Below are 17,825 nucleotides of genomic sequence, written 5' to 3' on the forward strand. Positions count from 1 at the left end.
TAGTTTATGAAGTGCTGTGTGACACAGTGATGAACAGAGAAGTTTTCCTATCTTACAGCCTCTACAGTGGCTAGGACTGCTGGGGTTGCATCATTGCTTATTTGCAGGTTCTGGTTTTCTGAGTACAGTTTTCCTTGTACAAAGGGGTAGAGATGCATTGAAGTTACCAGCCGAATAAAACAGGGTAGAGGAAGGAAAAATAGGAAGGAAAGGGACCTGATTTCCCATGCTCAGCCAAACTTTGGACCCACATATAGATATTGTCTCTCAGTAAAGGAAACCTTTCTCCCTTATGTTCTACAAAGCTACAATTACTGCTTGCGTAAGGACTATAGTGCAGGTATTCCCCTAAAAATCCACTGACTTCAAAACAGTATTTGTTGGAAAAATAAAAGGTATCTTTAGTATAAAATAACACAACATCATAATACTACTGTTTGTGGTGAAGGTTTAAAATGGGGCATGTCACCTAATATTTTCCATCGCAGTTACTAAAGCACTGAGCCTTCATCAAAGGTAAAGATTTCAGGAAGCCTACTACTGACTGAAAATATCACCTCACAAGCCACTTCAGTCTAGGTTTTGTGCCCATTTTGCAGCTGCTGACAACTTTGTAAGGACTTCAAGCTGAACAATGAGTTTCTCTCTTGATAGGAGGTATTGATATATTCCACTGTCTCAATGCAGATAAAGAGCCATGAAATCAGACTTTGGCAAGTAGGACTTTGGAAGGATCAAATGGAGTTTCAAATAATTTTATCTAAATACTTACTTGAATATTTTTATCTGTTTCAGCAAAATGGGTTATTAAATATTTAATAGTTCTCAGATAATTGGATGTTCACTTCTACGTTTTGTCCAGATACAGAAATTGGTTATAATTAAGTATGAATTCATAGTTTCGCTAAATTTCTACAGAACTCCTAAACAGGGCAACACAGTAATAATGCTAGCAGTATGTAAGAGTATCTACACAGTAAATCAATGTACATTATTTCACATAAGTAAACAGGTGAAAAAAATTAATGGCTTGCTACCATAAAGCCTTAAAATGAACATAAATTACTGAAAATTCAATGTCACAAAATTCACCAGTATTAACTAGAGCTTTATATAGCCACTGAAGAGTTAATAGTCAAACCCTACTCCCAGGTCAACAATCTCAGTGATATGAGGAATATTGCGTAAGGTTTTCTGGTTAATTATGAAGTGATTATTAAGTTTCTGCACTGCTGCAAGAAGACCTAATCACAGCTATCTTGGCTTGATCCATAATAACCCCCCAAGAACTGAAAGCTGACAGGCTGTTCCCATGCTTACTACCCTGGCACAAGGGCTAAAGCCACTTTAGCATTCTTGTTGGCATATACAAATTACAAAACCATGTGTGATTATAAAAGCTGCAATAACCTAGTGGTATAAGGTACCATTTGGATCAGAAGCACTTTAAGCTAATCATTATTTAACGTTTACCTTCTCATTTACATTTGTAGGCTTCAAAGTCACTGCACAGAACTGGAGATCGCTCCCTCTGAAAATACCAACTGGGATAAAGTTAGTATTGAACTTATCTGCCTTTTGTAGACTTCATTATTTCATTCAAACAGTGCTCTACATAGGACTGGTTTACCTTTCTACTATTTGCAGCTTCTTGCCCCATTGTTAATCACCATAGGAAGAACAGCCCTTACCTTCCCCACATACCTTTTTCAGAAGGCATTAAAATGTTTCTACTAATGCTTAATACCAAAAAAAGAAGGCTGGAGAAGGTTAGTCCACAAATACTGTAGCACATCCTATAGCACTGATATAAGTGCAACAGCCTTGATTACGTTTTTTTAACTAGTTTATCACACAATACCAATACTGAGTCTCAAGGAAGAGACCAAAGCAGCCTGTACTGATGCAGCTGAAAACTAAAGTACTGCCAAATGACAATCTACAGTCAGAGCCGTTGTTAGCCAGTAGATGGCTCCATGAACTAGGTTAGAGTTTAAACTTATGTATGAAAAGGCAGATCGTCCTTCAGGAGACTATCAACATTAAAGGCATTTTACAAGGAATACTGATTACTGCTGCATCAAATGAACTTTCCAACAGTATTGATGACTGAACTCAAATTGCTGCCCGCCACATTGCTACTAGACACACACACTTAAAATGATGACGACAGTTCAGAAAAGGGCTTCTCAGTATTCACATCCTAGTCTGGAGACTTAAAAAGCTTTTGCTGTTCTTGCTGAGCTTGTCTATTCCAGCTGTTCATGTGATCATCCAAAACCTCACTTTAAACAAACTTGTTAGTACTGATTAAGCTCCACTTTCAAATCTAAAGTGCGACTTTAAAGATTTCAGTCCAAAGGACATACATAAATGTACATGCAAAACCGCATTAAATCCCACTAAAGCGAATGAGATCTTGATGCAAAAGAAAATTCTAGCTTGGGGGTGTAAGATTAAGTCAGAATTTTGCTACTCTTGAATGGAAATAACTGACCTGCTTTTTTCTTTCTCATGAGAAACTCATCATCCATCCTTTTTTGGTGTATCCACACCGTCAGGAGACCCAGATCCTGTTTAACTGCAGGCTGCCTGTTCCCCTCTTGCCCACACTTACATGCCTGCTGATGTGCTCCTGAGGTCCCACGTGCAGAAAGCCAAACAGTTCCCCTGACAAAAACATCTGGAGATCTGGAGTCACACTGACCCCTGGGGGTCTGTGCTGGACAGCCTTTGCCCAAGGCTCCCCTCTGACATTACTCCAGCAGGTCTCCACCACACTCAAGAGTCCCTCACGTCACTTCCCAGAGTACCCAGTGCACTCCTTCAGCACTGTGCTGCGTGCTTTGGTGGGCTCGCTGCACTTCAGCTTAGAAGCCACGTGAAAATAAAGAAGGGCAACATGGTACCATATTAGTTCAGAGGTGATCCTGGCCAAGGACTATGACGTGGCTAATCCTTTGCAAGGATGTTAGCCCTCAGTTGTGTGAACTAGCTGGTACTAGGACACTGGCATGGATCAGTCCCTGGTGACCAACCTTAGGGCTACAGAGCTCTGGAGACAGTCTTTGACACCCTTCTGGAAGGAGAAGAGAGCCATTTGTCCTCAGTCTCCATTCTTTTTGATTTTTTCAGGTACAGAAAAAAAATTAAGAAATTCAAGATGACTGTCTGCACATAAACCCAGAATTAGTAGCCAGAGGATTAACTGTCTGTCATGGCCATCTGGGACATGCTGAACTTCCAGACATGAGGGAGAGCGAGGGGAAAACAAAGCTCATGTACGTCAGATCCGCAACCCGCAGCACAAAGGGGCCGCTCTGGGCTCACGGGCTTTCTCCTCCAGCTACCAGACAGGCAGGCTGCTGGGAGGGCGGCGGCGGCAAGCAGGGCCATCAGAGAGAAGGTGGCTCTGCACAAGATGGGCTCGATTCCCCTCAGACAAGGATGTAAGATCCAAATGAACATGTTTTCAGATGTCCTGACATTGTATGCTTCTCAGCTACTACTATGTTTTTTTGCTGTGATCCTATGGCTGATAACAGCTGATGACAATCCTCTCTGGGCAGCTGTGGCTATCACTGGGGGTGTCTGCTATACGATTTTTTGGAAGTGAAGTCCCGACAGGCAGAAGGAAGACCTGTATGTTACCTCTGATTTCTCCAGAGCAGAGGCGGTGCACACACCAGTGATGCTCCGGGTGAGCCTGGGGCAGTGCATGGCCGGTGGCTCCCGGCCCCTCGCCCCAACCGCCAGAGAAGCTTCCGGAGCCCAGCCTGGGAACCCGGTGGCAAATCTGGCCCAGGGACAGCTCAGGGATGGCCCTGCCTGGCCTGGAGACCCACCGGGGATGGCTGCCAGCGTTCCTGTATGTTCCACCACTGCGCCTGCCCCAGTGTCAACAGCCCACAGAGGGACACCTGACTGAGGAGGTGACATGCCCCACTAAGCATGGTGGCATCTGGTTTTTCACAGTGAGGGACCCCCTTTCTCACCTTCCAGGTCCACCTCCCTGCCTCCAGGCTGTCCTTGCAGGTTGAAACTGCAGATGGAGGAGCACAGAGATCGCTCTGATCCTTACCTGCAATCAATTCCAAACTTTGGGGCACCTTCTGTTGATTCTGGTGAATGGAAAGGGAAGTGCGAAGACACACTGAGCTCCTGAAGTCCAACCTGAGCAGACCCACCATTGTCAACCAATGCTTGAAGCAGCTGGCTGTTTACAAAAACCAGCACTTAATTTTGAGGGCACCTTATGCTACTGTCCCCTGTCCCGTGAAACTACAACAGGCTGCCACTAGAGTCTCATGAGCCACACTAGAGCCACCACTGTATTCAGAACAATTCAGTGCGTATCTACTCACAGCTCTGTTTTTCCTCAAATGACACCAAATATAAAATTTGAGCATTGAGTCCAATTTCATTTTTTGATATATTTTAGAGCCTACAAATGTAATAAAAACCAGGACCCATTTTCAAATTGGGTATAATCTGTTTTTTTTTTTTTTTAAATAGGCAATGAAATGTTTAACCAGTTAGGAATCTGCATATAAACATATTTTACTTCTTCCCAACCTGGTAAAATATGAAGTAAAGACTTTTAGCATACTATGCAACATCACTGTGGTTCAGCAGAAACCATATTCAAGGCAAATTGCCCAGTCTGTATAAAGGATTAAGTTTACCAATAAAGCTGCAATCTAAAAACTGCACAGTGATGAAATGGAAAAATTCCAAGTAGGCTTGGCGTTTCATTTCTCAATACTGCTGGCATGTACACCATCACAGTGCCCAATGTAAGTCTAACTGATACAGAATACATCCACCCCTCAAAACCCATTTCTCAACTGCGGTTCAAACTGCTTTCACTTCCCTTCAAGCAAATTTTACTTGTCAGATTACACATATATGTTGGATATCTATATATCAAGATTAATATTTCCAATTATCACACTGTGAAAGATATTTGCACATGCAAAGCTCACACTCTCACACCTTCTTATTAAGATTACAGGGGAAAAAAAAGCCCACACAAATGAACCAAAGCCCACCTTCTCAGCTTTCAATAAGTGTCTTGGTGTTTTAGCTTTTAGCATTCAGAGCTCTGACTTCCCTTAAAGTGTCAATAAGGGACCAAGGTGACTCACCAAGTTGCTGTATGTTAGTCACAGTATTTAAAAACACGAGTTGCCTAAGCCACTGCAATGGCGAGGCAAAATGCATTTGCCGGAACCAAAAGGCCGTAGCCCATGATTTAGTGTAATACATTTTGTCCCCAACTTGCAATAACTTCACATAAGCACATGACACGATGGGTTGCTACATTTCAGCTGACATTGGATAAATTGTTAACTCAATAATAGATCTGAGGTCTGACATTCATTAAAATGGTTTGCATACATTTAATTTGATATTTCTCCTCTCAGATCAAAAGTGAAAGAACATCAGAACCCATTTCACAATTTCTAAAGGAGCTTAATGTCCACGGTCATTTGTAGCTGTGCTTCTCCCTTTGTTGTTGTTCGTGGTGGTTTGTTTCTGAATGCTCTTCCGCCATGCAAGTAGACCAAAGTCAAGGTGTAAGTGAAAATCTGAAACTACTGAGATATTTGGAACTTGCAATACTTCTACAAAAATCCTAATGGCAGAAAAGCTGACGTAGTTCACCAGTATCAGCACACCCATCTTTCAGGTTTGCATAATATGATTTACGAAGTAAACTCTTGATTAGTTACATAGTCAGAACTAATGTCACAGCAGATTGGTTGTAAGGAAAGCAGATTCCCTACAAGCCACAAATAAGATGTCAATACATTGTATAGAAGGCTCCTTTATTCCAGAACACAAAACCAAGATGCAAATACAAACTATGAACAGGGCCACTGATTGCACAAACAAATGCAAACAAAAGAAAATATTGTTGCTCTTGTAGGTTTCAGAGCAAGTATTGAATAAAACGTGGACTCCATTCTATGTGTGCTCTGGGTTCATAACATGCAAGAGGCTGCTAAAGTCAGTGACTGGCACACAACAATCCCGATTTTATTCCTCTTTTTAAGAAACAAAATAATAATTTGAACAAGTTCATTGATTAATCCAATAGTCACGAGCTCTGATAAACTGCTCATGGTAATCCTATCCAAAGCTTTATGAAACTACATCATACTGGACCACATTATGTGGGCAGAGAGCCATCTAATGATGAAATGTTCTCAAGACGTGTTCTAGCTTAATTCACTGACAGAAGGTAGGAAATTTTATCCCTTCCCACAGACTATAAAGACAATTGGCTATCACAGAAACTAGCATTTGTGTTTGATTATTTCCAAGTTATTTTTGTCTTCTCCATCACTCTTCCCCAAATTAGCATCCCCTTACTTTCCAAATAAACACTGGTCTGTAGGTTATAGCGTACATGACCTTAAATCCAAAGCGATACATCATTGATGGAGAAGAAATTGCCAAATAGATGGTTCTTGATAAAGCAGAAAGCATTAGCTTTTGCAGTTCTCTTTAATATATTTGATTAAAAATCTTTTAATACTGTGGACTGCTCAGCAAGATACCACTGTATTTAACCTTTTTTCATTGGTTTGAGAGCCACGTTACTCCTATTGGTAGCAATGACTTTCAGTGTTGCTTAATGCATTTAGACACCCTAAGAACGTATTATTTCTAGATCTGTCCTTTTAGACAACACTCTTCTCCCAGAAGCTCTCTTATCTAGTGTTAGCCTTGGAGCGCCCCCTCCTTCACTCTTCACACCCCTACCTGACAGTCAAAAGTCATGGGAACGTCCCTTGAACATCCTATACTGCCTCCTCATTGAGATGCAGTATCTTCGGCTCGGTTTTGCTCATGAGGAAAGCTTGACCTGTGCTCTGCTTCCCCCCTGAACCTCCGCACTTCTGCCTGTTTGCTAAATCCAAGCTCAGAGCATGAGTGAGCACCCTCGGTGTGATGACCCTCCAAGAAGCACAGCAGACAGGAGCTCCCCAGGCACCCCGGAGCCCCATCCCCACAGCCCAGGCCCTTCTCCAGCACGCATCCTGTTCTGCCTCCTGACACTCAAGCCCTGGGCTCCAGGTGCTCTACTCTGGATTAATTTCCGTTCTCTGCTCTCACACATCAACCTCCCATTGTGGAGGTGTGCTTACTAAGGCTTTTCTGTTGCTCTGAAACTTCCCTTTCCCCTGCTGCCCTCTCATTGTTTGATTGTTAGTTTGTGTGTGGTCTTTTTTTTTTTTTTTAAGATTTAATTTTCATTTGGGTTACGGTCTTAAGCTTGTTTCACAGGAAGGCAAATCTGACTGGCAATTGCATTGTTCAGGATAGGACCCTAGTTCTGTAGCAAATGAACTGCTATTTGCCCTATTTTAACAGCTATCTTCTCTGGATAATACTGAAGCTTCCAAGTGATAATACCCAGCTAATTTAATAGCTTGGATAATGGGAGGAAGCTGCAGCACTGTGAATAGCAATGACAGATCATACTGAACAATAAGTCACTGTTCTGGGCTGACTATTCTTGGTGGCCATGGTGAAAGTGGAATGTCAAAGCAGTATTAAAAATAAAACCAGATCCCACTATTCTGTTTTACCAAAAAAGAAAGCCCCACAACTCAAAATTGTTTTTGACAACTAACATGCAATTCTTTCTTGCAGATGACCTACGAGAAGTGTTTTTTTTTAAAAAAAAACATGCAGCCCTGTGCTATTTTTTCCATTGACAGTTTATAAAAGAATGTGTAGAACCATGTCCTTTCCACTACATAAACTCTTCCCTTTAACCCATGCCCCCTTATACTGTAGCAATATGAATAGCAGAAATTCTGATCTCTCCCAGTTTTGTTGGAGAGGTATTGAAGATCTAGATACTAGCAGTTAAACTGACGACACAAGAAAGCTGTATTTTTAAAACCACAAGGATTAGTCATCAAAATTGAGTATGTGCTACAAAAATAGGGTTGAAAACAGACTGACTAAAAATAATTTCTCCTTTTAAATAGCTCAGTTGTCACTTTTGTGCTACTTCTCTGGGCATCTTAGCCTGGATTTGATAATGCCTCATATAAAAATATAAAAAATATAAAAAACCCTTCCTTCTAACTTGCAAAAAAAGCAAAAATTGTACAAACCAAGACTTCCTTTCTACTTTCAGCTCACCTTTAAATTTTGGAATTGGCTCTACATTCTGGGCTACCAACTCAGCGCAACAGAAAAAAATGCTCTCCAATAAAAAGAAAATAGTTGAAATGCTTTTAGTATTTTCACTTTTCTTTGTCCTAACAATGCAGCTCTGTCCTCTGGGAACAAGAGTACACAGGCCAAATACAGTGTGTCATTCTCCCACTTCCACTCCTATGCAGCGCCGCTGATGCGCTCACCCCACCTCTCGGACCCAGGACCTGCTGTAACCTCGGCCCCGGCCCCACCAGCCTGCCGGTTACAAAGCAAAGTGGAACAGAACTGGTTTCAAACAAAGCCCCGATTCAGAAGATCAAACAAAAACCAGAAAATTAGCTAGACGCAGAACCACAGCATGGATGGGGAGATAGAAATCAGTGCTAATGCTAGCTGTGACCTAAAGATTTAGGAAATTTCTTCTACTGTGAGGCAAGGGAATTACTGTGGCATTCACTATTATTGTTTAAATGAAGCAGATGATTTGAAGCACTTGATTTACACGATCAACTAAAATCTTTTGTGTGAAACTACGATATTTAGGTAGACATTCAAAAGAGTGCGTTTCTGTCTTGAAGAACAGAGTTTCATAGAACTGCTTTAATATTCCAATAAAACACAATCATTGAATGCTAATGAGATTTTAAACAATATTAAAAATTAATTTTAGCCATGTGTTTCCTCTGCTGTTCACATTCCTTACTGTTCACAAAATCTGTACGCTGCACCTTCTGACAAATTCTCGGCATGCTGTGCTGTTTGTGACAAATTCAAGAATGCTTTGCGGAGGACTACCACGAGGAAGCCGGACCTCAAAGCTCCCTGGAAGAAATCACTTACCATAACTGGAAAAGCTCTAACCACAGGCTCAAATGACATGGACTTCTCGTCTTAATAATCTCTTCTAATCATGAAACCATTCAAACTGCAGCTTCTTTGCGTTCATGGGGAATCTCCCAACATGAAATCTTCACCCACCCAGTAAGAACAGAACAAATATTTAAACAGCACATCAGCAGTGCAAACAGTTTTCTTTGTTTTAATATCGAGCCCAAGCTAGGAAGCAAACATTGCTTACTACAGAGCAACAGCAGAGAAAAAAAAAAGAATACAGTATCACAAGAGGACAGACAGAAGACACTTGATTTCATTCCTCCAGTGTTGCAATAGTTAGCAGCTAGTGAACTGAATTTTAAAAAGCAAACTCCAGCAGCAGCAACTAACAAAATCGCTGAACGTAGGCACTCACTGATGACCCAGGGCTCTACCTACCAAACTAGCCATATTCACAGCTCTGATACCACCAACACCCAAGAAATGAGGAAAGCCCCAAGACGTACTCTTTCTGAGGCAGGCAGCGAGCCCTCCATGCTGGGTGCGAAGCGAAGGAAGCATGCAGTCTAACCCCAGCACCGCTCCGCCGGCTGAACATGCTGTACCGCAGTTACGTTAGCAGAGACTGGCTCCAGCCCTGCTAGGCTGAATTCTGCCCTGACAAAGCAGGATCTTGTAATATGAAGCAGCAGTACCCTGGGTGTGTTGGCAGAAGCCCTGAATGCATGTTTGAGAAAGCAACAGCAACTCCAAGCAAGTGAGGCATGAATGCACTGCAGAAGAGTTACTGAGCCTGCTAAAAATACTTCACCACTGACCCCGTCAGGAACACATCTGAAGTGAGTCTTGCTCTCTGAAAAACAGCAAAACCAAAAAGGAAAATACATGTAGCTGACAATGGTCTTAGAAGTTTAATTAAAAAAAGAAAAAAAGGTAGTTTTGAACAGAAAAACACCTTATACTTCCTTCAAACAGGAATACTGCTCTGTTGAATGACGTATTTTAATTTTTTCCTAGAATTCTGGGCAAGTTGTAACCTCAAAATCTGAAACCTGCAACACAAGGTTGCTCAGGCTCCTTTTACAATTTAAAGAGATAATTGGTAACAAATTTGAACCTGCATGCTTGAAGACAGTGTGGAAGCCTTGTGACTTACCTGGCCCCAGGAGAGGCAAATGAAACACTATCACCCTGCTGCTGCAATCCACACAGTTCCCCTGTTAGTTAGGGATGGTTAGAAAAAAGTAGAAGGAACTGAGCAACTGGAAACACGGCTAAAATACACATACATCTGCTCTCCGTCCTTGCCTGGTGGGACAGGCAGTGAAGCACTTCTGAGACGCGTGTGGGGAGCCTTCCTCCTGCCTTGGGAAGGAAAGATCCCAAGCAGTTCTGACAGTGCGAATGAGCCCTTTGGGGAGAACATATCAAGATGAGGCTTTTATTTTGTTCTGAGTAAGCACAGCAAGCTTACCCTGTACGTTTTGGGAGACAGTTAGGTAGCAAAACAAGTAATCCTTCTGGGGAAGGAGAACTGAGCAAAGTTCCTCCACAGATTACTGCTCTGCAGTATAACAGCAACATTTACCATCACCTTAAAAGACAGCTACTTTTAAGAAATGTTAATTTATTCACCAGGCATGTTTTCACATTGGTTATACTGGCTGCTAATGAGCTTGGTTGTCTGTACCTTATTCATTCAAAGAAAGCAGAGGTGGATATTAAATTTAAGAGATATGATACTGTATACTTCCCTTGTCATTTTTTGGATGACAAAAATGGATAATCTACATTAGGATATTCTCAGGACTTGTAGGAACTATTTACTTAGTAGTAGTTTATGATGCTCCTATTTTAGAGGAGAGTCTGCTCTACTACAGACTGTTCCAAGAGTGGCCTATGAGGATTCAAACGCAGATGTCAATCCACCAGTTATTCCCACCAACCCAATTTCTGCATTCGTTGAACAGCCCTGCAAAAAGTAGCATGAGTAAAGGCCCTTATTTAAGGAGAGGAAAATGAAATAGGTGCAAGAAAAAAGAAAGAGATGCAAGAACTGCAGAAGTATTTTTAAAAATTGATAACAACAAAAGATGGTCTTAAAAATTAGTGTAGTGTTCCTCCTTCCACTCCCCCCTCAATGTCAGAAAAGAAGCTTGCCTTTTTTTGACTTAAGGGTTACATCACTTGGCTTTACAACTTTGGGAGATAAACACATTTCAAGTTTAGCCAGTGAGCACACTTTTTTTTCTTATAGCATTCCCTGCCAACAGATCAGTAACTACTGTCATTTTAAAAGGGAATCTCATCCCATCTTCTTGCTCAGCAAGTGCGTCATTTTAGGACTGGCATGCTCTAAATTCAGGCCAAGAGTGTGAACCTTTGCAGAAGCCACTGCAGTGGGATTGATGATGACAATTCTATAATTCTCCAGAATTATCACATTATTCCTTTCCCTCAACGTGCTTTAAGAAGAGTCCTTTCCTGTGCTTCATTAAAAAAGAAAAATAGATCAAAGTTCCAGTTGTCTCAGTCTGGGTAAATTTAAAGCATGTTCTGATAATCTGTAATAATGAATTATGGAAGCTTTGGTATACCTCAGATTGGTACATTTCTAAGGTTTACTGTATTGGTGCACTGATCCCAATACACATCAGTTCATTCTTACTCTCATTTTACAGTGTAGGCTCTACCTAGTATTTGGTATTGATGACTGCCCAGACGGATGAGATAACATCCCACCTGGGCCATAACAACCTCCACAGGTAAGGCTACTGCTCCAAACAGTTGGCCGAGCAGCACTAGCAGCTGCACGGAGTTGCACCAGAGCACCGCAAGGCCAGCCAGACGGCTGCAAGCACTGCCCACTGGCACTCACGCCCTGCATATGCGCACGAATGTCCTCAGCACATGCTTTGGGAGTCAAAGGTCGGCAGTGCTATGAAAAAAGAAAAGGAAAAAGAAAACAAAATGACAACAGTGAACCAAACAAAACAAAAACTAACAACAACGAAAAAAAAAACACTCAACAACACCAAAAATACCCAAATCAACCAAAGCCCTGAGCTGGCACTAAAGCAAAATTTGCTAATACGGGAATTAATTTATTTTGCTCACAACCACTTCCAGAGTCACTCACTGATTTTTCAGTAAAATTACCCTGGTTAACTAAACAGTGAAAGCAGAGCATTTTTCATTAACCCAGCTTATTTTGACTAATGCTTGGGAGTTAAAAGAGGAGTCAAAGTTGCACAGCAAATTCCAGCAAAAGCACTAACTCCATTTTCCAGCTGTATAAACTGAGGCATCCATCTATGAAAAGGAGCCTCAAACAAACAAAACAGCAGTGTACAACAAAGCAGCAATGTACCAAAGAGCAGGACTCTGAGTCCTGCCTACTAATTGTACCAACTCTAACTGCTTAACAACTCTACTTACTCAAAAACCTGGCCTCAAAGTAGATTTCTGAAAGCACCTAGATGTTTTCTGCTTCCTGAGTGGAGTTTTTTCCACACATTTTTAATGAAAACTGTCCTTGATTAACTGAAGACAGCTCAGCTTTGTTGTAAGAGAACAAACAGTATACACAGAAGATCACACAAACCTCACCCAGAAGACAGTCAGAAGTAGCGCATGAAAATACCATCTCAGAAGCAACTCTGCTGAATAATTGCAGAAGAGTGCCTCATGTTGTTAAAAATACAAGTAATTTCTTCTACATTGACATATGGAGTTTCAGTCAAAATATCTACTCAGCTACTTGAATAATTAAGAGTTGCTTCTCCATGGCATAACAAAATACCTAATGTAATTTAACGTCCTTTCTATACAATGTGATATAAATACTGTCTGTTAATTTTCAGCAATTAAAGTAATAGAAAAAAAATTTATAGTACTGTGCAGCAAGCCTCTAGTTGAAACGCTACCAAGGCTGCCAAGGTACCAATACCATAAACTACACACAAGCCATCTAATCTTTCAGGTAATTACCTCCTGGAACAGGCCAGTGGTTTGATCTAGAAATCAGGTTTACCCAGAAGGAAGCAGAAGAAATTCTAGACTGGTAATCCTCATTAACCTGAAAAATGTGGCTAGACAGAGTGACAGCTAGTAGCTGATGTACAATGACATTTTAAAAAAAAGGCATACATACAGTTTTAAGAGCAACATGCAAAATGCAATGTTTTCAGAGTCATACAGACCCTGCATTTCATGCACACTGCTTGTATTTTACAGTCAACACCCAGCTGGACGCTGTTGTGGACAACCTGCTTTAGCTGCTCTGGCTTTGGGACTAAACAACTTCCAGAGGTCCCTTCCAACTTCAATGATTCTGCAATTCTGTAACTTTTGGAATGCTTTTTAAATTCTTCAGTATACATAGTTTTGGATCTACTGCCAAATGAATCAGGCCACCAGATCATCATTTGTCAACAAGGAATTATTCTGACCTCGCACAAATAATGTCTACACAGCATAATTTTCTATGAAGGAAACAATCTTACCGAACTGAAGAATCTCTGTTGTAAAGTGACATCAGGTTGGAGGCAGTGTGAACCAGCTCCTTGTGGAGCTGCTTGTGACATTCAATTGTATGGCAGTATTTCAGTGGTAAAGAATAGGTATCATCTCACCTGTGATCCCACCTTGTCTCTGGAGGAGATATTAAATGACTGCTCAGGTGGCAAATCACAAAGTCCCACACTGGCAGAGGTCCCTCTGGTCCCCCCCTGCCCCACCATGGCCACCCCAAGCAAGATGCCCAGGCCCACACCCAGGCGGCTACTTCAGACCCCCAAGGAGGAGACCCTGCAGCCTCTGGGCAGCCCGTGCCAGGGCTCTGGCACCCAGCCAGCCCAGCGGTGCCTCTTGGTGCTCAAGTGGAGCCTCTGGTGCTCCAGGCTGTGCCCACTGCCCCTTGTCCTGGCGCCGGGCACCGCCGAGCGCAGCCAGGCTCCGTCCTCTCCGCAGCTCCCTTCAGGTGTTCACAGACACGGGGGAGCCTTCCCTGAGCCTCCTCTTCTGCAGGCCGGGCAGTCCCAAATGGCAGTGTTATAGCTAAATGCTGCCTTCACATCATTCCACTGCAGAGAACCTGCTGCTCTGTCCTCACACTGGGAATCGTCCTCCCCTTCCACACACAGCACAGGGCATTGATCCGGGAGATGTCCTGACAGGAGAGGCCCTGAGAAGGTCACAGACCTAGGATCAGGTTCTTGCACTGACTGGCAAAACTGAACCACCCGAACTTACGACATCTTCAGGATACAGAGTATGCATATGCAACCTGAAACAAATCTTAGCATTTTAAACACTTTTTCTCTCCAAATTTTGAAGTTAAATGATGTGTAAAATTTCCCCTTACCTTGCCAAAATGGTTAATCATAGAGCATTAATAAATAATTTTAAAAAGGACAAAGGTCACATTTTAGAAGGTCAGATCAACAAACATCTTGAAACAAATACTATCAATAAAACTTGATAATGAAGGGCCAGGCAACGAGCAGGTAGCAGCAGAATGACTCTTGAAAAACGTTCAAGTGTAATAGGAATTGTACATTAGACAAAATATGACAAGAATTCATGAAGATGTTATCTAGAAACTACGCAACAGCCTGAACAATCAGGTTTAATGCACCTGAGTCAGCAAAATAAAAGCATGCCAAATAAAGCACTGGTCATGTAAAGCTGCACAATTCCACTAATCGTCCATCATATGCCAGACTGGTCAGAGCTTCTTGACTTCTACACCTAGACTGCATGTGTGCGGATAAGCTGGCACTTTGGTCTGTCTCTTCTCCCCAGTTTTCCCCCAGCCTTACATTTTCTGTCCTTTACCAGCAGGAGAGCCATTTTCCTTCCAAAACCAAGTAGCCAGGGCCCGTGAGAACCAGCACCAGCTGCGAGGCTACCCCTACACGAGCATGGAGAGCCAAGCTCCCCTATCCCCACCAGGGCACACGATCTCCTTGGTAATCCAATCCTGAACAGCTGTCAGCAAGAACCTGATCCCAGCTCCATGAGCATCCAGACAGCAGGGTGAATTACACAAGTAACTCAGCAAGCAACAGGGATGCAGATGATCAATGTCAGCAAAAAACGGCCTACAGAATGTCCACAGTAACTGAATGCAAAGGTTTCCTTAGTTAACACCACAGCAACATTAAAATGCATCCCACTACCATACTTTCACCAGTATATATACACATTTTAATCTAGCTAACACAGAAGGTTTAAAAATAAAACAAACAAACAAACCCAACAAAAAACGAGCTCACGTCATCCAGCAACTCAACCATCAGCCTGAGTAACAGCAACACTCAGAGTACAACAGTGCATCTACTCCTAAAGAACTACTAGGGAAACACAGCAGAACGAAAAATAAGTTACTTTAAAGTCAGGTTTTCATATCAAGCTTTGCACTTCAAAATGGATATAATCATTTCACTCACTCGTGTGAAGCTGTCTAACCAAGGCAAGTTTCCGTGGGCTTCTACTTCCCCTACACGTAAGTGTAGCATGCAGTGCAGGCATAGACTGAACTAGACATTATCAGGAGACGGTGCATAACACCATGCACTGGAGCATCCAAAAATGTGTTTGTCTTTTTAAATTAAATGCGATTAGTGAATCATCCCAAGCTACCACAGGAGTTATAACTCTTTCCCTAAATAGATTATACTAATGACTGAAGACAAACATTACAAGATACAAGTCTGCTCTATTCGTACCAGAACAGCAGAAGAGACTAATGTTCTTCTCACTCAGTTTGTTAACAATTCTAATTTTGAACTTTCTAATTTTAAAATCTCTCTCTCTTTAAGCATTTCAGATAAGCTTTATTACTGCAAAATAAGAAAGCAACAGAACTGGAAGATGAAATACTGGTCTAAATGGCACAAGGCTCTGTTAAATACTATCTGGAATATGTAATCAAATAGTACCAGAAAAGGAACAATACCTCAAAGCATTGCTATGGGAGAGAGAAGGCAGAAAGAGCGTTTGGGCTTGAGATGATGAAGAAAAATAAGGAAATAACTACACCTCTCCAAAACACATTAGGATGCTAATCTGTCTCATTAACTACTACTCTGGAAGGCAGCTGAGCCCAACAGCCACAGAGAAAAACACCAAAACAGTGAGAGAAGGGAAGCAGACTGCTGAAGTTATGAAAGCATGCTATGGTGGTGGACAAGTGAGAATTCTTATTCAGTCTCTCTTGCCCAACATATCCGATGTTTTCTGAGGCATGAGGGAGGGAAGATTTCCAGCTCAGATGATGAGGACACTGCATTACAACAGCTCTCTCTGCAGCCAGCAGAGGACCTGAAGTGCAAAGGATTGTAGCAACAGGAACAGGAGTTGACCCATTCCAAGAAACTGCCACAGACAGCTACTTCATGACATTTAAAGTGTATTCTTCATGTGCAAATTCATGCTAACTGAGGTCATTTCTTTAGATAGCAAAGAAACAAACACTGCAGAGAACTATTTGTAGCATGAACCTATCACAGTGGGGTTATCAGAGAAAGGCAAGGTGGGTGTGCCTGCAAACGGCTGCCCATTGGTTTTCACACTCATACTATGTATGAATCTACAACAATTTCACCCTTTGAACTGTAATTTTTACTTACACAAGGTATAATTATTTTGCCAGACAAAAGGATTCTGAAAGAATAAATTTCAAAGTTTAACTAAAGACTCTCCAGTGACATCTGGAGTAGGGTCCCTTTTCTACACTTGGAGCAGCAGTACCAAGTTCCACGTTCACTGAGGAAATGAGATGATCTGTATGTCTATTATCTTAGGTTCAATGTTTGGGATACCCAAAAAACTTTTGGTAAAAACTTTTGGGGAGCCACTGTTTGTGCTCTTGGTTTGGCTACTCTGATACTGTAGAATCTCAAAGAGGAGATCATTTTTTTTTTGTGCGTGTGTAAACATCAGTAAAGTGTATATTGAATTTTATGAATATTAAGCACAGTAATATGAGACATAATACAGTCCTGAGTTATCTATCTTTAGTCTAAATTGCGCAGATACTAGCACATCATGACTTTTCTTGGTATGGACCAAAGTGCTAGACAAAGCATGTATTTGGAAGTCCATTTATCAACTCTTTTTCCTTGTTACAGGCTAGAGTACTTAATATCCTATCTTCTCTTTGGTGGGCAGAAGAGCTCAGAGAATTTCAATACATGTGCTAAATAAGCATACTTAAGCATAAATAAACAATTAATTACTTTCAAATTACAGCAGATTAGCTCAGATCTCCATGGTTCCATATTGCTTCCAACAATCCAAGAGTTAGGATAACAACATACAGAGGGGATGCACCCTGAAGTTTATGTTTTGCTATTCTGAGTGTCAAGATGCATTAAAAAAATGGACTTAAGCATGCATTTGGTTATGTTAAAAATCAGCATGATTTAAACCCATAAACCCATTACTATTCCTCCTCTTCCAACTACGTTTCTTGTTTTCTTTTTAAACAGGATGTGTCCAACTACAATTAACTTTCAGCAGAGAGGGAAAGGGAAGGAGAAACGGAGAGTGAGACATACCACAGGGCGGGAAGAAAACCACTAACCTTACCCAGCAGTAAGACACATTAATGCTACAAGGAATTTTCTGGAAACTGTAATAGCAAGTGTAGCTATCAGTGTATAGGTGGGTGCCCTGGTCTCATTTTCCCCTGCTAAAAAAATCCTCTATTTATAGGCTAAAAGGAAGAAAAGAAAAAGTCCTGTATGTGAATGTCACTGTACTCCCACACTGCAGATAGGGATCACGTGTGACCCATGCAA

The 17,825-nt window shown here is 41.6% G+C and overlaps 1 protein-coding gene across 12 annotated transcripts in view; it reads right to left on the reverse strand.

The window, feature by feature from the left end:
* The window catches only part of TMCC1 (transmembrane and coiled-coil domain family 1), a 95,609-nt gene that overhangs the window by 34,077 nt on the left and 43,707 nt on the right, over positions 1-17,825 (reverse strand). Inside the window, exon 1 of one of the 12 annotated variants that reach the window (XM_040568350.1) lies at positions 9,525-9,818. The exons of 10 other annotated variants lie outside the window; for them this stretch is intronic. In XM_040568350.1, coding sequence (XP_040424284.1) covers positions 9,525-9,554 — 30 coding nt within the window. In that variant the 5' untranslated portion in view covers positions 9,555-9,818. Of the gene's footprint in view, positions 1-3,651; positions 3,739-9,524; positions 9,819-17,825 lie in introns of those variants that run through there. One more of the 12 variants, XM_040568338.1, reaches the window with a different exon arrangement.

The sequence above is a fragment of the Cygnus olor genome, chromosome 10 (genome assembly GCF_009769625.2).
Source record: "Cygnus olor isolate bCygOlo1 chromosome 10, bCygOlo1.pri.v2, whole genome shotgun sequence".
Classification (NCBI taxonomy): Eukaryota; Metazoa; Chordata; class Aves; order Anseriformes; family Anatidae; genus Cygnus; species Cygnus olor.